The 25,282-nt window shown below is 40.9% G+C and overlaps 1 protein-coding gene across 3 annotated transcripts in view; it reads right to left on the bottom strand.

The window, feature by feature from the left end:
* Positions 1–25,282, bottom strand: part of LOC132879973 (tripartite motif-containing protein 16-like) — a 67,115-nt gene that overhangs the window by 16,863 nt on the left and 24,970 nt on the right. For 2 of the 3 annotated variants that reach the window (XM_060913757.1, XM_060913759.1), the window contains exons 2-9: positions 23,036–23,102; positions 22,783–22,952; positions 15,107–15,445; positions 14,923–15,018; positions 4,823–5,056; positions 874–1,027; positions 727–786; positions 54–160 (exon numbers count right to left, since the gene is read on the bottom strand). In XM_060913757.1, the coding sequence (XP_060769740.1) occupies positions 54–160; positions 727–786; positions 874–1,027; positions 4,823–5,056; positions 14,923–15,018; positions 15,107–15,445; positions 22,783–22,952; positions 23,036–23,102 (1,227 nt within the window). The remainder of the gene's footprint in view (positions 1–53; positions 161–726; positions 787–873; positions 1,028–4,822; positions 5,057–14,922; positions 15,019–15,106; positions 15,446–22,782; positions 22,953–23,035; positions 23,103–25,282) is intronic. The other variant, XM_060913760.1, reaches the window with a different exon arrangement.

The following is a 25,282-nucleotide window of genomic DNA, read 5'->3' as shown; positions in this document are numbered from 1 at the left end:
CACCATAAGCTAACTATACACTACTTGAGGACAAAACGGTAAAATACACTTACATGATCTTGCTCCATGCGAAGGAGACAGTCCTCTGGTACACCACGAACTCGAAGAAATCTCGACAGTGGAGAATCCATATTTTGAGCCGTAGCGAAACACGAGCTTGCTGGAACATGAGGTTGGGAAGCGTGGAGTGTCAGTGGACTGGCTTGGCTAGATGTTATGATGTTAAACCACACTTTCATGTTAGTTCTTGATAAGTTGTTTTCACGTTATTACATGATAAATATATTGTAAAAACGTGATAAGATATTGTTATAAAGTTTTCACGTAATTACTTGATACTAAGCCAATTTTTTTTTTTTTTTTTTTGAGTGTGGCAGCAATACGCTTCCGTACAAAGGCTCAAAGAAGTCTGAAAATTACATAACTGAAATGTCCAAGGAAGAATTAAACAAATGTCTAAAGTTATTCTATACCTCGACATGACAGCAAGAAGACACTTTCTACAAAAGAGACACCGAAGCCGATTCGTGCAGCCATCAATGGGTTTTTAAGAAGTCCACCTCAGCGGAAAAGATTTTGTCGGACAAGTTTTTAGTCATCGAATTTGCAAAAATATAAAAATGCTCCGTTTCTCAAAATCCAGTGAATGTGGAGTTATTCCACTCAATCTCATCGTACATGGATTATAGCCGGAATAATTGTTAAGTGTATGCGTGTTGGACATACATTTCAAAAAATCTTCCCTGCTCTGTGGCTCTGAAGGGGATATCATCTGAACCGCAGAATCTATGGAGACATCAGAATAAATTAAAAACACGATCGGCCTGCCCCCCCCCAAAAAAAATAAAGAGAAGTCAGCATATCTTTACTTACCTGGTGGAGAGAATTTAATTTCCTCAGCGCAGAATTCCTCAAGTCGCATTTTCAGGCCTGAGAGATACTCCTTCACATTGTCGAGTGAGAGACGGGGATTAATCGTGATGATTGGCGAGTCCTTATATTCAGATGAAGTGACTGACTGGAAACGCTACAAAAAGTAAAAAGGAGGATAATACGAATAAACAATCACAAATTAAACCAGAGCCTCAGCGATGCAGTAGCTCGCACGGCCGTACCATGAGAAACTAGGGATGGCGAAAACTAAAAAAAAAACAAAAAAAAAAAAAAAAAAAAAAAAACACCTTGACCGACCACCGAGCCTCATTAACCGGTTAAAGGTCCCATGGCATGAAATTTTCACTTTGAGGTTTTTTAACGTTAAAATGAGTTCCTCTGACCTTCTTAAGTCACCCCAGTGGCTAGAAATTTCATAATGTGTAAACCAAACTATGCCCAACATTTGAGAATGGCGCATCAAAACGGCGCGTTGAGAAGCTCTTCCCTTTACTACGTCAGCAAGGGAGATGATCCCCACGCCCCCCCCCCCCGGATTCCCACCCACTGTATGGATTGCCCGCCCAGTTGTAGTGAGGAGACCATAGAGGACACAACAACATGGCGTCACCTAAGCGAGCGAAACATGGAAATTGCGCTGTACATGGATGTGACAACACAGAAAAGAGTCTGTTTTTACTGCCGACGGGAGAGCCCCTGAAGACGCAGTGGCTTAATTTTATTTACTTCAATAATACGCCATCAAGTCTACCCAAGATGGTGTATGTTTGTTGGAAGCATTTTCCTGATGAATGTTTCCACAACTTGGGACAGTACAGGGCAGGTTTTGCACATCAACTGTCACTGAAGCCTGGGTCCGTACCAAGCATCCCTGCCGCATCAGCCACAAACACCGAACAAGTAAGTGTATAACTGTTAAGTCATTTTGCCGTGTTTTAAAATCGGTGCCACGTTAGCCTTGCAATGGCTACATTAGCTGTGCAGCTAACCGCTTCCTGCAGTTAGCCAGGTAATCTGCGCTACAAAACCAAAAAGCATGCAGCATGCTCTGTTATAATAGCCAATCAAAACAGTTTTTACAAAGACACCCACATTCTTTTTTTTAAGTCACTCGTTCATTTTATTTGTTTGTTTGTTCAGTAAAAACCCAAACATTTGTTGAATTTATTTTATTTCCTCGTGTCGCACCTTAATGACGTCAGCGCGCGGTATTTTTCCCTTCGCGGTTTGTTCCTTCTCTCTCGCCATAGTAAGACACCCACATCCGCTTGTTCTGACCCACTGGAGGTAGCGGCACAGTGCTGTTAGCCAATCAGAGGTAACACGTTTACATGTCATGAATATTAATGATAAGACCCGCCCCCACCCTCTACCCTTCCCCGCCTCCTGCTTCTCATTAGCAAAACGACGCACTGGGAAAAGCGCTGAAATGGGGCTTTCTCCCAGGAGGCTATATCTACGTGCCGAGGGTTCATTTCGAGAAAGGCTGCGGATATAACATCCGGAAACCTCCACGAGCCCGTTTAAAGCATCAACAAACCACCATGCCATGGGACCTTTAAAGTCGGTTAACCTATGAGTTTAAAATTCTAGAATTGGAATTATTAGAATCTATTCTAAATCTAACCGCGAGCATCCGCACATTCAGTCCCAGTCGCTGCCCTCCACTCACATTACCTTTTCTACAGCGCGAAACATTTAGTCAAACGCGGCACTGATGTCGAGGGGTTTGTATCGGAGCGGAGGACAAATGGCTCCAGCTTAGAGACAGTTTCAGTTGGCCATGATGGTGTTGAAAATAAAGTCAAGTGCTAGAAGAAGTACATACACTGGCGCCATCTGCGGGGGGCACGGACCTTTTTGACCCCCCAAAGATAAAGTTGGGGGGGGCAAAAACACCCCAATAATGAAATGTGAAAAAGTAGTAAACAGTACAGATGAATTCATGTTAACTGACGATTGAAACCAACTAAACAAATAATAGCCTAGCTTTGAATGCAAAATAAGTAACCTATAGAAACGTCACCTAAAATGTTACGATCGGACACGACCCGCCCCCTTTTCCGCTTGCAATATTCCAATGGTTGGCAGTGAGTGATTGACAGGTTGCACTCCGCAAAATTTACACTGCGTAGCACTAGGCCTACGCGGCCAAGGCAAAAAAAAAAAAAAAAAACATAAATAAAATGGTTCGTTGCGTAGCAACCAAGGCAGCACTACTGAGGCGAAAAGTTCTGTGTGGCCTCCCGCAACCATTTTCACTGAACAGTGAACATAGAAATGAAGCAAAATGGACAAGTGGATTATCCGAACCAATAGGCCGGCAGCCACCAGCAATGAAGGTGATCATGTTGTGCAGAATTTGGACACTGAAGTCTGTGTTAAAGCCGATGCGGATATACGAGTTTAACGCGCTTAAGCCTTTTTATGGAGTATGGTGCACGTTTTTTTTTTTGCATTATTGTCAGTTGTCTGCCGAATTCATCTCAAAGAAAATTGCATTAAACTAAATTTGTTTATTGAATAAATTGTGTTTCATACAATGTTTAAAGCCGTGAGATTTTTAATGCATCATAATAAGTTATCGTTAAAATGGGCGCTTCCCACTTGCAATGGTGAATAGTAATGAATGAAAATGACTTACAACTGAGTCTTTGATATTCAACTACATACACTGCCGACGTCATGACGTCACGGTGCAAGAACATAATTCTGACCCCCCAATGTTGACATGAAGTTGGCGCCTATGAGTACATAACATTCAGTGATGGGAATAACGGTGTTAAAATAAAGGCTGTTATAACGCCGGGTAATCTAATTAGCTACAATCGTTATAACGCCGTTACCAATATCAACACGCCATTACTGCATGGTATTGAAGTTGCTCTGAAGCCGTCACCGACTTGGCTCACAGTCATAAAAGCTGCGTTTGTCACTCCCCCTCCAGACACCGCTGTCATTTCATTCTCTCCCCTTCCCTCCAAAAGTCGGCATCTGCGCCTTTAGTTTGTGTGGAGAGAGATGATCTGCAATAACATGCATTGTCGGCTACAGACCGAAACATACTTTCAGAATGCACTGGCCAAGGCAGGACTAAACTCCATGTGCCTTCTAATAATAATTTAAAAAAAAAAAAAAAAAACAATAGTAATTTGTAAGCTAAAAAATCTAGCCTGATACTTTTTTATTTTTCACAAATACAGTCAACTTCTGTCAAGGGTCACACAAAAAACAGTTGTTCTTGGAAATACATAGGCTAACGGGTTTAAACAAGTTGAAATAGAAAACACTGTGGTCTACAAAGTAGAATGTAATCCAACACCGAGACTTTTCTTTCGCCGAGTGGCAGCTGTCTTCAACTGGGGCGGGACATGACTGAATGGGTGTTTCTGATTTGTCGGCTGTCGTCCTTACACCGCATGGCACGCCCCAAGCATTTACAACACAGAATTCCAGGTTCTCCGCTCCAAAATCGGCAGCTTCAAAACGATTGATTTTTTTTAACCGACAACCAAAAAAAAAAAATTAACCGGTTGACGTTGATTCGGTCAACCGGTCATCGGTTAACATCCCTATGAGAAACCTGACTCGTTTATAATTAGCCAAGCTGCTCATGAGAACAATTAGATCTTCCAACCAAACTCAGAATCAAAATCCATTGAAATCTCAGGGAGGCTGGTGAGCTAATCAGGCATTACACACTTGTGATTCAAGACAAGGACATTTATTTATTTTCTCCCCACACATGAGACTGTCTGCAACAATCTTGAGGACTGAACGCAACACTATTTTATCTCAGCAAGCACAGGTTTAACATACGATTTAGAACTGACTTGAGATCAACCTGACATACATCTGGTGGAATCTGCTACAAGATGGAAAAAGAGGTGTTCAGGGTTCAGTCTGTAGATCAGACAGTGAGTGTTACCTGGAGGAAATGGATGTGATCGTGTGTGTATGAAAGCTGCTCCAGCTCAGTGACTCTCCACTGAAGAACGGCAATCTCCAGCTCCAGTTGCTCCAGGAGTCGTTCAGCTCGACTCAGTTCAGCCTTCTCCTGATCTCTGATCAGCTCCGTCACCTCCCAGCGCTTTTTCTCCATGGAGCTGATCAGTTCAGTAAAGATCCGCTCACTGCCCTCCACTGCTGTCTGTGCACTGAGCTGTTAAGAAACAGACACACAAATAAGTTGAATTAAAGCTCAAGTAACAAACATTCATTGTCTTATAGTGGTGCCGTTAACTTCCTATTTTCAGAATCAGAATCGCTTTATTGCCAGGTATGTTACACACACGAGGAATTTGACTCCGGTTCGACTTAGCTTTCATAGTACAGACAGAAAAAAAAGTATAGAAAAAAAACCAAAACAAAAACACACACACAGAGTCTCACTGCAGTGAACTCCAGGGGGAGAATCGCGTTTCTACAGCGACGGCCTTGAGGCAGTGCTGGCTAGGAGAGCCCAGATAAGATTGGAATTTGTTTAGACGTGTCCTTTTTCGCTTAACCCGCTTGTCCATTCTGGCCACCGAAATGATTCATTTCTCTCTGCAAAGCCATCAACTTCTCCATGATGTTATCAATGTTGCAACTCAAGTTCTGAATAGCTACAGTCTGAGTGCTAACAGCTCTGCCCACTGCCTCAATCATGTTGGGCAGCTTTGTGGGGCTTTGAACAGCTGCCACCGTTAACCGATTTCCTCGATACACCAGGGCAATGCCAAGTCCAATCAGCAAAAATCCTGTGATCATGGTTCCGAATAGGTAAATATCCTCAATGTCCTCCACGGAAAGAATCGCCAAGCACACCACACGCCACTTCTCCCAGGCATCCATGGCGTATCCGGCTGCAAACGTTCCGGCAGGACAGGCAGGTTCCCCCGAACCCCAGACTTCTTGTCGAGAAGATTGTGTCAATTGCGTGAAGTGACCACGCAATTTTTTCGTTTCCGGTTGGGAGTACGTCGTGCGCATTCTGGCTGCCGCTTCTCACCAGAGCTTTTTTAATTTTATTTTCTTTCTTTTTCAATTTTAATTTTTTTTTCTGTGCGTTTGTGTAGTTTGATGTTTGAGTGTTTTGTTCCCCAGTTGTGGTGTAGCTCCGGACCCAGTTTTGGGCGTTGGTTTCCCTCCAGGCCTTGGTTCGCTGTGGGTGATGCCTGTGCTCCCAGCTGTGGACTGCAGTGAGCTCGTTGCTCATTTAACATCGTGGTTGTCCAGCGCTCTGCGCTTTAACGCTTGGCGTGATGTTCTGAGCGATGTTGCTCGGTGGCGTCGCGGCGGCTGTGCAGGCGGTTTGGGACACACCAGCGCTCTGCGTGGCGGAGCTTCTCTGCTCGCTTTGTGGATCCATGGCGTGGTGTTCGAGTGATGTGGCTGATGGCGTCACAGCGGCCGTGCTGGAGATGTGGGACTCGTTTTCATGCGCCTTTTGGTGGGACTGTGGCTGCTACACCACGGGAATTACATCCTGATCATGGGAATTACATCCTGACCCCTACTTGGTGGACTTTTTACTTTTTATTTTTTATTATTTACTTATTTATTTATTTATTATTTTTTTCCTTTATTTTTTATTTTATTTATTTATTTTTCTTTGTTTATAATTGTAAAGCGTCCTTGGGTTTCTTGAAAGGTGCTATATAAATTCAACTTATTATTATTATTATTACCACCAGTTGATCAGATCCATAATTTCAATTCTGAGAGAAGTGCAGGAAGGGTCTCTCAGACAAGACGAGTCAGCAGAAGCAAAGCAGGAGAGAGGCTTGTCAGGAAGGGAGAGGCTGAGAAAATGAGAGATGAGAGGAAAAAACACCCACACATTCTGCTCCCATCAGGACCGGAATGTGTAGGCATTAAAAAAAAACCCTCAGCGCAGCATTCCGTGAAGCACGGAGAAGAATTAACAACAATTACACAAAAACATAGAAAGTACGAGAGAGCCATCTGCGGCGCCATCTTGGATGGAAAATAAATAAATAAATTTTATAGCTCAGTGTTTTCCCCAGAAAAAAATTAAAGCCCTAAATTCTGGCATGATAATACACAGACAATTGATTGCCAATGGTGTAAAAGCAAGCGCTAAAGGCGCGAAGCGAAACTAGGGGTGTGGGGGGGCATGCTCCCCCGGAAAATTCTTTGAAAATTGATGCTCTCAGGTGCATTTTCAGGGTCTCTGAGAGGTTTTAGATCCATGATTATAGGATAGATTTTACCAGTGTTTCAATGATTTCTGACCTAAATAGTATTAATGTAAACACATTTGAAATTTCACCTTAAAGTTCAACATGCAAGTTAAACTGTTTTGTTCTAGATTACTGAGGTATACGATAGATTGAAAATCTACGGGGATCCCTTGCACTTAATTATCTATGATCAAGTAGTGTTGTAACAAAAATGTGCATGAAAATATGAACAGTGGTTTGCTCCATCTTATGCAATCCAATGAAGAGAATCGATCATCATGACCTCCTGTTGATCACAAAGGGATCTGAACCTAAGACCTGCCACCTTAAAATAAGTTGCTGTATTACTATAACTGTAATGATTTAGAATGTTTCTGATGCAATTACCGTAATAAACGTATAACTAAGATTCACTGAAAAGAAAAGTAAGGCGACTGCGTATTATAAAGTTTAAATTTTGGCACTTTATTAAATGGACTAGATTTAAGATTAAAACATATTTAAAGGAAAAGAAAACTTACTTTCTACAGTTTAAGTCTGCAGAAAGATTATGTACTTTTAAACACATATTTCATGAAGGGAATTTGTTAATAAGTGTCAAATGTAGCATAATTGCGAATAATAATGATAAGCGTATTTGGCAGCGTGATGTCACTGTGATCCTTTAACAAAAGAATAATCCGGAGCCGCCTTTTGTTAAACGGATCCCAGTGACATCACACTGCCAAAACTGCTTATGATTATTATTTGAAATGATGCTATATTTGACACATTTGGACAACTTCACTAGGTGAGAGTGTTTATAAGTACATAATCTTTCTGCAAACCCAAACTAAAGCAGATTAATTCTCCCTGGCTTTTGCTTGGCCCAATGTTGGGCAGCCCTCTCATAGTCCATCTCGCTGTCATCCATGCTGATGTGGATTAATTTGTCCAGCGAGTCTTCTCCTCGCTTATTAAAATCAGTCGGCTTTGTCTGTCTGGTGCGGGACGACATCGGCAGCCAATGAGATCGCTTATAATGAATCGGAAACTTCCGGGATGTCTGACGTTTTCTTTCGATGTTTTTATTGGATGGTTTGAACACGTGATCTTGACACAGCCAACAGATTAGTTTGTTTCCATCATACCACGCAGACATATTACTTTGACAGAATCCACACAAACACTGGGGAAAAAAAGGCTGCTTGTTTAACACAAATATCAATCAGTATGTAAATGGACCTGTTATTTGCTCTCCTATGTATCTAGTTACTTGTGGGTAGGAAATTTAACATATCGGTATAAATCTAAGCGTATTGGATTTTAACTAAAGCGACTAAGCGTATCGGCAGGCAGAGCAAGCAGATCGGGCCCGACACGCTAAAACGCTTTGGGGAAACCCGTGTGTGTGTGTGTATATATATATACACATTTGCCCCACTGTGTGTATGTGTGTGTGTGTGTGTGTGTGTATGTATATATATATATATATATATATATATATATATATATATATATATATATATATACATATACATACACACACATACACACAGTGGGGCAAAAAAGTATTTAGTCAGTCACCAATTGTGCAAGTTCTCCCACTTAAAAAGATGAGAGAGGCCTGTAATTTTCATCATAGGTACACTTCAACTATGAGAGACAGAATGAGAAAAAAAATCCAGAAAATCACATTGTCTGATTTTTAAAGAATTTATTTGCAAATTATGGTGGAAAATAAGTATTTGGTCAATAACAAAAGTTCATCTCAATACTTCGTTATATACCCTTTGTTGGCAATGACAGAGGTCAAACGTTTTCTGCAAGTCTTCAAGGTTTTCACACACTGTTGCTGGTATTTTGGCCCATTCCTCCATGCAGATCTCCTCTAGAGCAGTGATGTTTTGGGGCTGTCGCTGGGCAACACGGACTTTCAACTCCCTCCAAAGATTTTCTATGGGGTTGAGATCTGGAGACTGGCTAGGCCACTCCAGGACCTTGAAATGCTTCTTATGAAGCCACTCCTTCGTTGCCCGGGCGGTGTGTTTGGGATCACTGTCATGCTGAAAGACCCAGCCACATTTCATCTTCAATGCCCTTGCTGATGGAAGGAGGTTTTCACTCAAAATCTCAGGATACATGGCCCCATTCATTCTTTCCTTTACACGGATCAGTCGTCCTGGTCCCTTTGCAGAAAAACAGCCCCAAAGCATGATGTTTCCACCTCCATGCTTCACAGTAGGTATGGTGTTCTTTGGATGCAACTCAGCATTCTTTCTCCTCCAAACACGACGAGTTGAGTTTTTACCAAAAAGTTCTATTTTGGTTTCATCTGACCATATGACATTCTCCCAATCCTCTTCTGGATCATCCAAATGCTCTCTAGCAAACTTCAGACGGGCCTGGACATGTACTGGCTTAAGCAGGGGGACACGTCTGGCACTGCAGGATTTGAGTCCCTGGCAGCATAGTGTGTTACTGATGGTAGCCTTTGTTACTTTGGTCCCAGCTCTCTGCAGGTCATTCACTAGGTCCCCCCGTGTGGTTCTGGGATTTTTGCTCACCGTTCTTGTGATCATTTTGACCCCACGGGGTGAGATCTTGCGTGGAGCCCCAGACTGAGGGAGATTATCAGTGGTCTTGTATGTCTTCCATTTTCTAATAATTGCTCCCACAGTTGATTTCTTCACACCAAGCTGCTTACCTATTGCAGATTCAGTCTTCCCAGCCTGGTGCAGGTCTACAGTTTTGTTTCTGTTGTCCTTTGACAGCTCTTTGGTCTTGGCCATAGTGGAGTTTGGAGTGTGACTGTTTGAGGTTGTGGACAGGTGTCTTTTATATTGATAAGTTCAAACAGGTGCCATTAATACACGTAACGAGTGGAGGACAGAGGAGCCTCTTAAAGAAGAAGTTACAGGTCTGTGAGAGCCAGAAATCTTGCTTGTTTGTAGGTGACCAAATACTTATTTTACCGAGGAATTTACCAATTAATTCATTAAAAATCCTACAATGTGATTTCCTGGATTCTTTCCCCCCATTCTGTTTCTCATAGTTGAAGTGTACCTATGATAAAAATTACAGGCCTCTCTCATCTTTTTAAGTGGGAAAACTTGCACAATTGGTGGCTGACTAAATACTTTTTTGCCCCACTGTACATACACTACCGTTCAAAAGTTTGGGGTCACCCAGACAATTTTGTGTTTTCCATGAAAAGTCACACTTTTATTTCCCACCATAAGTTGTAAAATGAATAGAAAATATAGTCAAGACATTTTTCTGGCCATTTTGAGCATTTAATCGACCCCACAAATGTGATGCTCCAGAAACTCAATCTGCTCAAAGGAAGGTCGGTTTTATAGCGTCTCTAAAGAGCTCAACTGTTTTCAGCTGTGCTAACATGATTGTACAAGGGTTTTCTAATCATCCATTAGCCTTCTGAGGCAATGAGCAAACACATTGTACCATTAGAACACTGGAGTGAAGCACTACGTTCACACTGCAGGCTGAAGTGACTCAAATCCGATCTTTTCGCCCATATGTGACCTGTATCCGATCTTTTATTGACAATATGAACGACACAGATCCGATTTTTTCAAATCCGACCCAGGCCGTTTGGATATGTGGTCCTAATTCCGATTCCTATCCGATCTTTTCATATGCGACTTCAGTCTGAACCGCCAGGTCGCATTCATCCGACTTACACGTCATCAACAAGCCACAAACGTCACTATTCTGCGCTGAAGTAGGCGGCGGGTCTCTCAAAAAAAGTTACAACAACATGGCTTTGATGTTCCTTTGAACGGAGGTTGCAGTCACTACCCCGCAGAACGCCTGAGCCAAAACCCTTGCCCTCTTCCTTCTCAACCTCCTCCTTAACATCAGGCTATTGTGCATGTTCTGGCTCCGTCGCAACAACAACTGCATCATCACCAGGTACTCCATGCTGGCTACTGTCATACACAGGAAACTTTAGGTTACTTCCGTAAACACTGGCCATGCTCACTGCGTGTGACGTCGTCGTATCCTGCAATGCGCATGTGGAACACTTTTAGGTCGCTTTTCGTTCATACTGAGGATCACATACAAGTCGCATATATTTGTTAATTGAACGACCTCACAAAAAAATCGGAATTGAGCATTAAGCCTTGCAGTGTGAACGTAGTCATAGTTGCTGGAAATGGGCCTCTATACACCTATGGAGATATTGCACCAATAACCAGACATTTGCAGCTAGAATAGTCATTTACCACATTAGCAATGTATAGAGTGGATTTCTGATTAGTTTAAAGTGATCTTCATTGAAAAGAACAGTGCTTTTCTTTCAAAAATAAGGACATTTCAAAGTGACCCCAAACTTTTGAACGGTAGTGTATGTATATGTGTGACGCAATACTACTTATCTACTGTAGTAATTAAAGGAGAACTGAAGTCATTTTTAAACTTGCTTTATTTCTTAATTAACGTGTTATTCAATTACGTTTTCAGTTTTAGTAACTTTATATCATGACTCGTATTGGCAACTAATCACAATTCAATATTATACTTATCAGCCTATTCGGATTTTAGCCACGTGGAATTTAGTTCATTTGGTCCACGGCAGGCGTTGCTTATCCGCACGATCTTCACGAGACTTGTCAGCCAGGTGTCAGTGCCGCCATTTTGAAAACTGTTTTCCAAACTAAATATTGCACAAAAATGAGTTTAAATGACGATTACTGCCTACTTTTTTCAAACTTTCCTGATTGCTATGAAAACAAACAAAACTTCCGGCTTGATTACGTCAGCATTTGGAAGAGGGCGCGCGCGTCTTTTGACAACCCGTGTCCGAAATCGCTCCCTACTCACTATATAGGGCACTACTATAGTGAGGACGCCATTTTGTAGTGCTGTCCGTGCTGAAAGAAATCAAATTAAAAGTCTCAAACGTGATTTAATAAAAGGCAGCGGCAAAGAAGAAAATATTCAGCCTTGGTTTAAAAGAACTGAAAGATGCAGGTACTTCGTATTGATTAATGTGGGAAATGAGCTCAGTATGATATGGATTTATCACAAAAACACGTGTGTATTTATTATTTTGAAACCCACCAGCTGACTGACCTGGCACGTTTTAACTGTGCGACAGTAATGACGTAAATACCAGCGCGATGGACTAGTGTCCGAAATAGAGATGGCGAAAACTAAAAAAAAAAATCTTGACCGACCACCGAGCCTCATTAGCCGGTTAAAGTCGGTTAACCTACGAGTTTAACAGGGATGCAAACGGCGCGCCTTTTTCACGGCTCGTGCAGATCCGATTTTTTTAGGGGGGGCGTTGGAGTGTCTGAATAATTTCATCAGAGTAAATTCTGTATTAAAATTACTACATAAGCAAATGCCGTTACAGTCCATGAAAAAGCTGTGAAAAAGTCGGCATCTGCGCCTTTAGTTTGTGTGGAGAGATCTGATCTGCAATAACATGCATTGTTGGCTACAGACCAAAACATACTTTCAGAATGCACTGGCCAAGGCAGGACTAAACTCCATGTGCCTTCTAATAATAATTAAAAAAAAACCTGAATAGTAATTTGTAAGCTAAAAACCCTGTATCTACACTTTTCTTTCGCCGAGTGGCAGCCAATGTTGCCAGATATTGCTGACGTTTTCCAGCCCAAAATATGTTCAAAACCCGCCAAAATCCACTTAAAACCGCCCAATCTGGCAACACTGGTGGCAGCTGTGTTCAACTGGGGCGGGACATAACTGAATGGGTGTTTCTGATTTGTCAGCTGTCTTTAACTGGGGCGGGACATGACTGAATGGGTGTTTCTGATTTGTCAGCTGTCGTCCTTACACCGCATGGCACGCCCCAAGCGTTTACAAACACAGAATTCCAGGTTCTCCGCTCCAAAATCGGCAGCTTCAAAACGATTGATTTTTTTTTTTCACCGACAACCAAAATAAAATTAACCGGTTAACGTTGATTCGGTCAACCACCGGTCAAACGGTCATCGGTTAACATCCCTAGTCCGAAAGCGTTTTTCCTCTATATAGTAATTCCCTATATAGGGAGTAGGGAACGAGTGAGCAATTTCAGACACAACGAATGTTGGGAAATGTTGGTCACTTTGATTTCCGCTGTACGTTTTACTTCCGTCCTACGATGTCTCGCACAGGCCTCAGCGAATCTCGTTTACGGCCGTTGCTTTGACATATGGACTGATATATTACAGAGCATATTTCAAACACTCATAACTTGCTATAGCAGCGACAAAATAGCTATCAAAAATGCATTCCGATATTTAATAAAATTAGATAAATAAAATTTTGATTAAAAAAAAAAAAAAAAGCCTTCAGTTCCCCTTTAAGTTTTACGCCATTGAGTCAGCAGTTAAACCGAGCCAGAGCATCCAAACCAATAAAAGGCTCAAAGATTAGGTAGAAAAACAAAAGCTGCCTACAATAACTGGACCAGAAACCTAGCTACTCTAGAGACTGGAGACAATTAAACAATATTACAAGATTGCATGGTAGTACAGTGATGATCACTGTTGGCTCACGGCAAGAAAGTTCTGGGTTCGAACCTCACAGTCGACTGGGGTCTTCCCTGTGGGAGGATCCGGCTTCCACCCACAGTCCAAAGACATAGCGATTCAGGCAACTGGCTACTTTAAATTGCCCACAGATGTGAATACTAGCGCGAATGTTTGTTCATCTGTGATTGGTGACCTGTCCAGGGTAAACCCCGCCTCTCACCCAAAGTCAGCTGGGATTGGCTCCAGCTTCCTCCATGACCCACAATGGATGGCTAGATCACTGTCCTCATAACAACAAGGTCCTTTCTAAAGCCTCGGTCACAACCGGCCGTACGTGCTCCTACGGCTGGTCTACGTGCAAAAAACGCAAGAAACGCACGGAGGGCGCGCGTGTGACGTGCTGATTTTCGAGCCGTAGACTAGCCGCAGAGGTTCGTCGTCATGTCAAACAAACTCTACGGGCGCTTACGTTTTTTTCAGGTTGCAAGACAAACTTACGGCCAACGTGTGTCTTTCTCCACGAACAACAAAACGCAGCGACTTGGGAAACGCCAAAAAAAAAAAAATCGCACAGCCAAAAAAATCGTACGTCCGGTTGTGACCTAGGCTTAAAACAGCTAAATAAACAGGACTAATATTATATTATTTCTCCCCACCCATTTACCAGAATAGCCCCACTACTACCCCTTTTCCACCAAATCAGTTCCAGGGCTGGTTCGGGGCCAGTGCTGGTGCTGGTTCACAACTCGTTCAACTTGCGAGCCAGCTGAGAACCAGTTTGCTTTTCCATAGCTCACGGTGCTAAGGGAAGCCACGTCATTACGTCGCTGTATACGTCAGTTACGTCGCTACGTTTGCATAAACCTTGGCGTGAATATCGAAGCAAAAACAACGCAGAAGAAGCAGCAGCAGCAGCAGCAACAACAATAATAATAAAAAATGACTTCGCGTTTGTACAGCTGCTGCTTCTCGCCGCTTAAAAATGGCGATCTTTCGCGGTCTTGTTATTGTTGTTGGTCTTAACAACTCCGCCCCCTCCGCTGACGTAAGCGGTTCTTTCCTCTGGCCCAGCAGAGAGTTGGTGCTAGCCTGGAACCGGTTTTTCTGGCCCCAGAGCCAGTTCTTTGTCAGTGGAAACAGAAAACCCGGTTCCAAACTAAGCACTGGCCCCGAACCAGCCCTGGAACTGCTTTGGTGGAAAAGGGGCATACCTGAGCTTAACCCTTCTATTTGTCTATCAGGACATGCATCGTCATGCTGGTAAGTTTATAAATGGTACTCTGAACACCTTTGGGCTTCAAGAGTAATAAAAACGTGGTCCAGTATGGTGAATATGCTCTGCTCACCTTTATCGTGTTGACAGACTGTTTCAGCTCCTGCACCACCTTCTCCTTCTCCTGGATTCTCTGCTGGGATTTCATCAGCTCCTTCTTTAGCTCACTCTGTGAGAGAGAGAAAGAAAACCCCCAATTATACTCAGTGTTACATACCAACACCAAGTAATGACAATCACCCCTCACTAATCCTCACCTCTTTCTTGTTTCTTTCTGATGCAAGCATGATGGTGTCATGACCTGCGTGTTCATCCATCATACACATGCAACAGATGGCGCTTTGGTCAGTACGACAGTAAACCTCCATCAGCTTGTAATGCTGTGGGCAGATCATCTTCTGCAGCTGCGTCGTGGCCTCTTCCAGCTTGTGCCTTTTCAAAGCCGGAACTTCGTTATGAGGTTTCAGATGAGTTTCACAAAAGGAGGTCAGACAAATCAGACAGGACTTGACGGCTTTGTGTTTCCTCTCGGTGCAAAAATCACACTCTACATCTCCAGGGCCGGTGGAACAGTGAGCAGGAGGAAGAGTTAATTCCTGTGATCGAAAACGCCGACTTTAAACACTATTGGGTGGAATATCAGGGTATCTGCACATTTTTCCAAGTATAAATTTAAAAAGACTTTTAAGACCTTTTCAAGACCTCTAAATGGAAAAATTAAGACTGTACCATGGCAAAGAAAATGACAAATACGACAGCTTAAAACTGTTTTCTGCAATAGTTTTTTTTTACCAACTTTAAGAAGAATGCACACAATTGGTGAACAACAGGGTGCATCAATGGCAACTGTTAGACATGCAAACAGCTGAAGCAAAGTCGTGTGTTCTGGGCTGCAGAACTACTGTAGCAGCAAGGAGAAGACTGGGGTTTACTGGAGAAAACACCATGAACCATTTCAAAAAACGAAAACAATAAACGGCAAGTAGAACCAGCTGAACAACCTTAGCCGGCATTGTTTCAATCCCCAAAGATTATCTTTGATGTGTGATTTTGTGTCCGATGGCAAAATCAGTGTGAGTGTGGTACAGTATACAGCTGGCTGAGGAAGTTCTCGAGGATCTTCTGCATTACAGCAGGTAACAGCATGAACCTGTTTATGCAGTCATACAATCAGAGCGTTACATTAAACACAGAAAAACAACTGTCACCTTTCATAACCATTATCAATATTAATCAATGTGTTGTAATAACTGTAAACTAATCAGTGCAATTGTTATATCAATGTTCATTATTCAAAAATAATCATTAGCCAATTATCTATAATCCATGAATAATTGTTTGTATTACTACTACTAATAATAACTTTTTTAATAATAATTTTAAAAAATTAACTCAATTTTATAACATTTTAATAATCACTACGTATTAGCTATATTAATAATTGAGTAGCAATTATTATAATTCAGTATTATTACTACTTAATAAGCAGTGATTATCAAAATGTAATTTAATAATTAATAAGTAGTAATTATTATTAACTAGTACTACTTAATCGTACTAATAAGTAGTGATTATTAAAATGCTATAAAATTTAGTTATAAGATTAGTTAAAATTATTATTAAAAAGTAGTAATTATTATTAGTAGTAGTAGCAGCAGTAGTGATGCAAACAATTATTCATGGATTATAGATAATTTGTTTTTAATAGTGAACATTGATATAACAATTGTACTAATAATAATATTAACAACAAGTACTACTAGTAGTATTATTGTTTATTATTATTATTATTATTATTATTATTATTAGTAGTAGTAGTAGTAGCAGCACAATTATTTTATATCAATGTTCACTATTTAAAAAATTATCTATAATCCATGAGTATTTGTTTGTATTATACCAATTACTACTTTAATAATTATTTGTAATAATTTTTAATAACAACTTTATAACATTTAATAATCTCTAGTACTTATTAATCACTAATTCATAAGTAGTAATGATTAATAATCAATAATAATTACTACTACTACTACTAATAATAATAATAATAATAATAATAATTATTATTATTATTATTATTATTAGTGGTTGTTAATATTATTCTTATTAAAAACACTGTTGTAGACGATAGGTAATAAAACAACTTTTTATACAAATTATTTATATTGTACTATATTTAGAATTATTGTATTTTCTGGAGTTCTTTTTAATTGAGTTTTGAAATAAAGGTTGTTTATATATTTATATTAAACTTAGTACAACAAACAATATTAATTATGTAAAAAAATGATGCTAATCATATTATTATTATTATTATTATGTCCTACAAGTCCCATTTTCCACCCGACTCTTGTGCGCATGCGTGACCCACCCTGCGTTTCACTCCGGAGCGCTTGACCTCTAACACACACACGCGTGCACGCCTTGTGTCCATGAAAAGCCAGTTTCCCAGTCCGCCGTGTCCCCAGCGCTGCGTTATCGTCTTTAAACACATTTGTGCGATCCAGCACTTTTTATCGCAAACGATTCTTCTTATTATTTTGGGGGCATGTGTCATCCCCCAACCACTTGTCGTTAAACAGACATCTTCCCATAATTATCAACGCTTTCTAGCACCCACGTAAGCTACCTGCGAATCTCTCACTCTTCACAACCACCGCACCACACCGCCCCGCCTCCAGTAGCCTCCTAACGTTAGTTCTTGATCTACAGAATGCACAGAACGCACAAAACCAATGCTGCCCCCAAAAGGTCCGCTGGTCACTTTTAAAGTTACGGTTAAAAAAATACCCCAAACCAGATGGAGACATTTCACTCGTTCGGTCCAATATTAAATTTAATACCTCCCTTTCGAAAATTCCAGTCATTCCAAACAATTTAAGACGTTTTTAGGCCCTGAAAACTCAAAGTTGCATTTAAGACTTTTTAAGGACCCACGGGAACCCTGATATGGTAACGTGTCGGCCATCTTGTTTCAGGTAAAACTTAAATGTAAACCAGTGCAAGTCAATAGAGAGCTGTGGGATGTTCAGGCTCTTTCACATTCCCATAAATATGTCTTACATTGACAGATTTACAATCTACACTTGAAAAATACTTCAATTTGAGTTAACAGATTTATCAAAGTCTCAGCTTTGATAGTTTAAAATAGGCACAGGTGAGGTCAGAAGTTCACACACACACTGTTGAATATCATGGCAGCATTGGGATTTTAGTGATTTCTTTGAACTGTTCTTTTTCTGAGGAAGACCGATTGTACAACATACACATCTTTTTTCCTATTAAAGAACTTGGTGCACAAGTTTTAATTAATTTTGTTTTCTGAAATCAACAAGCATTCCCCCCCATATCTTATTCTTTTTATATTTGTATATGTAAATACTTAATTTATTTTAATTTATCTAGAAGTTTCTCTATTTCTTTTTTCTGTTTATCTGTAATGATGCTGCTGGAATCTTAATTTCCCTGAGGGAACCCTCCCAAAGGGATCACTAAAGTTTTATCTAATCTAATCTATCTAATCATACTCTTTTATAGACCCCTTGCACTGACGTCACCCGAAACCGGAAGTAAACAAACCCTGCGCCATATTGGAAGACCGACAAACTCGTGATTAGGGGGAAATAACGGCAGCGCGCGGTATGTGAACCCACGAGGCACTTGGTTCATCGAAAACCTACAATGGTAAACTTTTGTGCTGTGTTAGGGTTCTAACAAAGCTGATGGGAAAGTTGAAAAGAAGTCTTTCTACAGAATACCAGCTGTGATTGAGACACAAGGGGAGCAAACCGAGGAGCTATGAAACGTAACGTTAACATCCCTCCAAAGCTCGTCTGGTGCTGGTGTTTGCTCGATGTCTAGCTTGACAAGCGAGCCTGAGTCAGGAGCATGTGGACATGCTCACATTTTTGCATTGCAATGCAAAGTGTGTGAGCAAAGGGAGTGAGAGAGAGTGTGTGTGTGTGAGTTTGTGCAACTGTGAGCGTTTTCTGATTTGTATTTTTCTTTATTTTTTTATAATTTATTTATTGTTCTGACCACTCGGATCCCTTTAAAAAAAATATATACCTCTTTTTGTGCACTTTATTTTAAAAAAGCTTATTTTTTATTATTATTATTTTTTTTACTGCTCAGGGATGATCAAGGATCAACGTGTTTTTGCACTAAAGATTTTTTGCACTGTGAATTTTTTTTTTGAATAAAGGGCTGGAAATTAATGCTTTTTTGTTTGTTTTTTATCCGATTCATCGATTAATCGAAAAAATAATCGACAGATTAATCGATTATTAAAATAATCGTTAGTTGCAGCCCTAGTGAGTATGTATGTATGTACGTACGTACGTACGTACTTGGTCTTCCAATATGGCGCCCTAACAAAATCTCACGGTACGGTGACGTCATGCGGTAGCCCTCTATACATTTATTTGTAGGCCTACTTTCATTTCATAATGAGAAAATTGATAAAATGAGCAACTTGGATAGCTTCACCATTAAAGTGTTAGTCTAACGATAATTACATCATAAAATCCCAGGTTGTGTGTGTGATATGTTCAAATAGGTTGTAAAATTCACCGATAAATAAAAAACTGGTTCAAAAAAAGAAATTTTTTGCATCTGAATTCTGTTCCAAAATATTCTGCTGCATGTGTGACATCATATGCGCCACTGCCTTCTTTTGTGCCCACACAGACTGTATACGATTCTCTGCAATGGCGTGCGTTCTTGAGACTGATTCTTTTAAAAAAAGATGACGAAAACGCTTCAAATTCGTCCTCAATCTTTGGTTGGTTGTTTGAGGACGATTGAGAACCTTATAGCCACAGAGAAAGAGGCGGATGAATACGCAAGCCAAGTCACTCGGAGCGGTTTTCTAGAACCCAGGAAGTTAATACATGGTATAAATCATAGTTTGCATATTTATTTTTGTTTTACTGATTTGGTGTTCAACTTTCACGGTTATGATAACGCAGCGTCTCTGTAATTGTCATCTTTGTAACCTCACGGGTAAATAATGGCAGGCACTTTCAGTTCTGGAGCTGGCAGGAGTGGGTGGCGCATTGTGCCATATGAATTGTGCACAAAGAGCATGGAACAGCCAGGAATTTCTTTGGGTTCACCTCCAAACTAAGTTGCTTATAAAACCAGAACCTTTTCTGGTTCTAACAGTACCAGTTAGGACCGTATAGACCCTTTCTATTTTGTGCTACAACATTAAGTAGAGGGGCGTGTGTGTGTTTTTTTTTTCCTACCTTTGTTTCAGCGTGCAATTAACGTTGGGCCATTGTTAAAAAATGCTCTGTTTCCGGTCCACCGGCCGGGTGAGTGCCGTTTGTGCGGTTGAAATTTTTTTTTTAACGCCAGTTTTTCGACATTTTTTTCAGGTTCGTAAATCTAAAATCGAACTTGACATTTGCGCATTCCGCGCAGAATATAGAATCGAATCAACTCTGCGCATGCGCCGTGCGGCACAAAAAAATGGCAGCCACCATGAAGGAAGGAGATCCGGAGTTTTCAAACATTTGCTTAAGTGTGAAATCGCAAAATAGTATTCTAGCGAACAACAAAATAGTAAAGATTCAGAAAAACAAATCATTTTAATAGTGTAATTTCATCCGAACTAGGCCTAACGGTCGATTTAGAACTACAAAAAGTCCGCGTGTCGGACCGTCACAAACCGTTACTGGAAAATTCGTTTGATCTTGATCCATCCGAGACGTTACAAACAGCTTTTGAGTTTTGTTATGCGAAATTCATTACCTACTTTGTTAATGACCCTGACAGATCTGTAGGAGAACCTAATAGATCTATTCAAAATGAGAACGGAACTGAACAAAAAAAACATGCTTACGGAACTAATGCAGGTTGGCTGGACAGAATTAAAAACTGTGTGTGTAGCAAATAAAAAGAACGAATTACACAATGAAATTATAAAAAGACATCCAGAGAGAAGGACCTTGTCTATCTAGACATATTGGCCAAACTGAAGGAACAAATGTAGTAATGAACGTTACAAACTACTTGTGGTATTTAGACGGCCGCCAGGACATAATCAAAGAGGCAGTGAAATGTCGAGGACCGTCTGTGGTGACGCCTGTTCCTGCACGGTAGGTTTTATAATAAAGTTTTTGTACAAGTTTCAGTTGATTAAACTGTCATTTTATTTACAACCCCGATTCCAAAAAAGTTGGGACAAAGTACAAATTGTAAATAAAAACGGAAAGCAATGATGTGGAAGTTTCAAAATTCCATATTTTATTCAGAATAGAACATAGATGACATATCAAATGTTTAAACTGAGAAAATGTATCATTTAAAGAGAAAAATTAGGTGATTTTAAATTTCAAGACAACAACACATCTCAAAAAAGTTGGGACAAGGCCATGTTTCCCACTGTGAGACATCCCCTTTTCTCTTTACAACAGTCTGTAAACGTCTGGGGACTGAGGAGACAAGTTGCTCAAGTTTAGGGATAGGAATGTTAACCCATTCTTGTCTAATGTAGGATTCTAGTTGCTCAACTGTCTTAGGTCTTTTTTGTCGTATCTTCCGTTTTATGATGCGCCAAATGTTTTCTATGGGTGAAAGATCTGGACTGCAGGCTGGCCAGTTCAGTACCCGGACCCTTCTTCTACGCAGCCATGATGCTGTAATTGATGCAGTATGTGGTTTGGCATTGTCATGTTGGAAAATGCAAGGTCTTCCCTGAAAGAGACGTCGTCTGGATGGGAGCATATGTTGCTCTAGAACCTGGATATACCTTTCAGCATTGATGGTGTCTTTCCAGATGTGTAAGCTGCCCATGCCACATGCACTAATGCAACCCCATACCATCAGAGATGCAGGCTTCTGAACTGAGCGCTGATGATAACTTGGGTCGTCCTTCCCCTCTTTAGTCCGAATGACACGGCGTCCCTGATTTCCATAAAGAACTTCAAATTTTGATTCGTCTGACCACAGAACAGTTTTCCACTTTGCCACAGTCCATTTTAAATGAGCCTTGGCCCAGAGAAGACATCTGCGCTTCTGGATCATGTTTAGATACGGCTTCTTCTTTGAACTATAGAGTTTTAGCTGGCAACGGTGGATGGCACGGTGAATTGTGTTCACAGATAATGTTCTCTGGAAATATTCCTGAGCCCATTTTGTGATTTCCAATACAGAAGCATGCCTGTATGTGATGCAGTGCCGTCTAAGGGCCCGAAGATCACGGGCACCCAGTATGGTTTTCCGGCCTTGACCCTTACGCACAGAGATTCTTCTAGATTCTCTGACTCTTTTGATGATATTATGCACTGTAGATGATGATATGTTCAAACTCTTTGCAGTTTTACACTGTCGAACTCCTTTCTGATATTGCTCCACTATTTGTCGGCGCAGAATTAGGGGGATTGGTGATCCTCTTCCCATCTTACTTCTGAGAGCCGCTGCCACTCCAAGATGCTCTTTTTATACCCAGTCATGTTAGGCCAATTGACCTAATGAGTTGCGATTTGGTCCTCCAGCTGTTCCTTTTTTGTACCTTTAACTTTTCCAGCCTCTTATTGCCCCTGTCCCAACTTTTTTGAGATGTGTTGCTGTCATGAAATTTCAAATGAGCCAATATTTGGCATGAAATTTCAAAATGTCTCACTTTCGACATTTGATATGTTGTCTATGTTCTATTGTGAATACAATATCAGTTTTTGAGATTTGTAAATTATTGCATTCCGTTTTTATTTACAATTTCTACTTTGTACCAACTTTTTTGGAATCGGGGTTGTAAATGTATCTGCTTTTGTAATAAAAAAGTACTGAAAGAAAACCAAACACAGCATTGCGATTTCTTATCCATATATATCTCCCTCCCTACTGAAAATTTGTTTTGCTCACCCGGTGGACAGGAAACCGATCTTTTTTAAGGATGGCCTTATTCATTTTTTAATAAACTCACCATATCAATTGAGGGAGAGGCCGTTTCAGATGCTGTAGATGGAGAGGGTGGAAAGGCCGTTTGTGTTTGTGCCGATGATGCAGTATCTGAAGAAGGAGGAGCTGCCATTTGTACTACAGCAGACCCAGATGCCTCAGGTAATTTGTCTATAGCACACTCGGACAAAATACCTAAAGGAGGAGAGAGTGGTTGTTTAGACAGTTTATTTTGTTTACAGAGGGTATTTGATGCAAGATGGATGTGTCATTAGTACCTGGAGATGCAGTATTATTTGAAGGGCGTACATTTTGCTCATGTTGTGAGAGAATCTCTTTCAGAGCCTGTAAATACAGAACCCCCCCCCCCCCCCCCCCCCAATGAGTTAGTTGAGAGAGATAACAGGATAGAGTGTCCATTCAAATCATGTTTTTGGATGCAATAACACGTCACGTGTTTCAGTGGACAAAAAGGGAATGACAAGATTCATAAATACACAGGGAAGTTTATCACAGTGATATAATAAATTAATCTTGCAATGGCTTTTTCCTTTGTGCCAACTCCGTGATTATCGTAGGGACTTAACCTTAAAATTTCAAACAGGTTCAATTCACCTTAAAGGAGATACGCAGAACGTTTATTCTTAAATACATTTTTGAGTGGACAGTATCGCCATCCTTGACTCTTGTATGCTGCATAATAATTGTGAATAAAAAAAATTTTTTTTTTGAGAGTTAAAATCGACCGCAAAGTTGGCATTCAAGCTGCCCTGCTGAGCCAGCCAGCCCCGAGTGCGTGACATCACAGCGGTAACCGGTTTTAAGGCCGAGGCCTTTAACAGCTATAGACCAAAGCCAGACTCGGCAGGCGAGAGCGGTTGCAATGGCCTCTTTGTTTGGATTTATTGGAGATTCTTTGGATTCCTCAGATAGTAATACCGTACATCTGACTGTGATGGTCCTGAAATTGGAGTGCGTGTACATACTACTACTACACACACAGAACCGTATCAGTTCGAACCATCGGAAAGCAAATCCAATAGTAACATGTTGGCCACGGAGGCCCCCACCTTACAAAATAAAGCCAGAGAACAAAGCCATCTAGAGAACTGGATGGAATTGAACTGACAGTCTCATGTGACTCATTAAAACAGGTGTTATAACTTATGCAACATACATGTACATGCATGTACATCTGACTTTCAGTTCTTCGTTCATTCGCTTCTTCCACGTAAAAGCGAGATATTGCTGCTGAGCTACGCATATATCCAGTGGAAAAATCTGATGACTGGTCCACTCATTCTCCATACCGAGTACTCCGCCATTACTGCTCGGCTCACACTCCGGGAGAACTGGTGCAACTGAACTTACTTTCCTTTTCTTATGGTTTTCTTTTCCTTTAATTGTTGGTACTGCACCCTCTTTCAATACAGACGTATAGCCAATGCTCCTCAACAGATCAGAGGTCTCGTACGAGTCTTCAGCAAAATGTGCAAAGCAGAGGACAGACCACTTCGTAGGCGCCCAATAGGCCCGTGAATTTCTCGTAAGACGCGTCCAAATCTTTGCAGCTTGAACGTTCTTGGGCCATGAACGCAACGTAAATCCACCTTCTGTTGTGTTGCTACATTTACGTGGCATGCCGATAAATTAGCTCAAAATGGAAGATTGAAGTTGCAGTTAGCTGTGCGTTTTAGTATAGCAAAAATGGCAATGAGACCGATAGCCTTCCCGCTGACGTGTGTCAAGGTCATTCACTCAGACCGCTACCTATATGAATCATTTTAATCGTAATAATTACTATGAGATTTATTGTTAAAGGTGCCCTTCCACCAAAAACGTTTAATACTGGCTCTTTTTGAAATACCATAGTTCACTCCGAGTTGCATATGCATGCTGCGTGTGAAAATGTAATTCTACTCCCATTCCCTGTATTAGCTTATGAAAGAAAATAGTCGGAAAAACGAGCGGATCTGAAAAAGCCATACGATCTTGCGTCACTTCGTAAATTAGTATTCATGGCCTCGCCCACCTTGGCTTGCAACCGCCCACAGGAAGGAAGTTCGGATTTAAGCGCGAGGAGAGATAGCAGAGCCCATCTCATCAGTAGCGGAAGAGGACCTAACAGCAAGCTGAAAACATGTCTGAACAAGTTCATGCCGGTGTTATTTGTGGCAGTAACACATCAACGTTGCATTTCTTGCCCAAGATAGAAGAGCTGAAGAAGAAATGCTTGGAATTTATCTTTGGAACACCTACAGCGAAGTGTAATGCAGCGTTAGTACTGTGTTCTGATCATTTCAACCACAGGGACTTTTCAAACTTCGGTGCCTTCAGTAGTGGTTTTGCTTCGAGGTTGTTTTTAATCCCTGGATCTGTACCGTCAAGACGATCGACCACCAGCTCACAAGCTGTAAGTAAAACATGAACTTTTTGTTCGAAGGTTTTTGTCACAAAACAGCATGTTCATATTCTCCACGTTACCATGCATGACATGGTCACAAGCTCGGCGGGGATGAGAGTTT

This window comes from Neoarius graeffei, chromosome 2 (assembly GCF_027579695.1).
Source record: "Neoarius graeffei isolate fNeoGra1 chromosome 2, fNeoGra1.pri, whole genome shotgun sequence".
Classification (NCBI taxonomy): Eukaryota; Metazoa; Chordata; class Actinopteri; order Siluriformes; family Ariidae; genus Neoarius; species Neoarius graeffei.
Note: the sequence above shows the minus strand (reverse complement) of the source record. Positions and strands in the feature narration are given on the sequence as shown.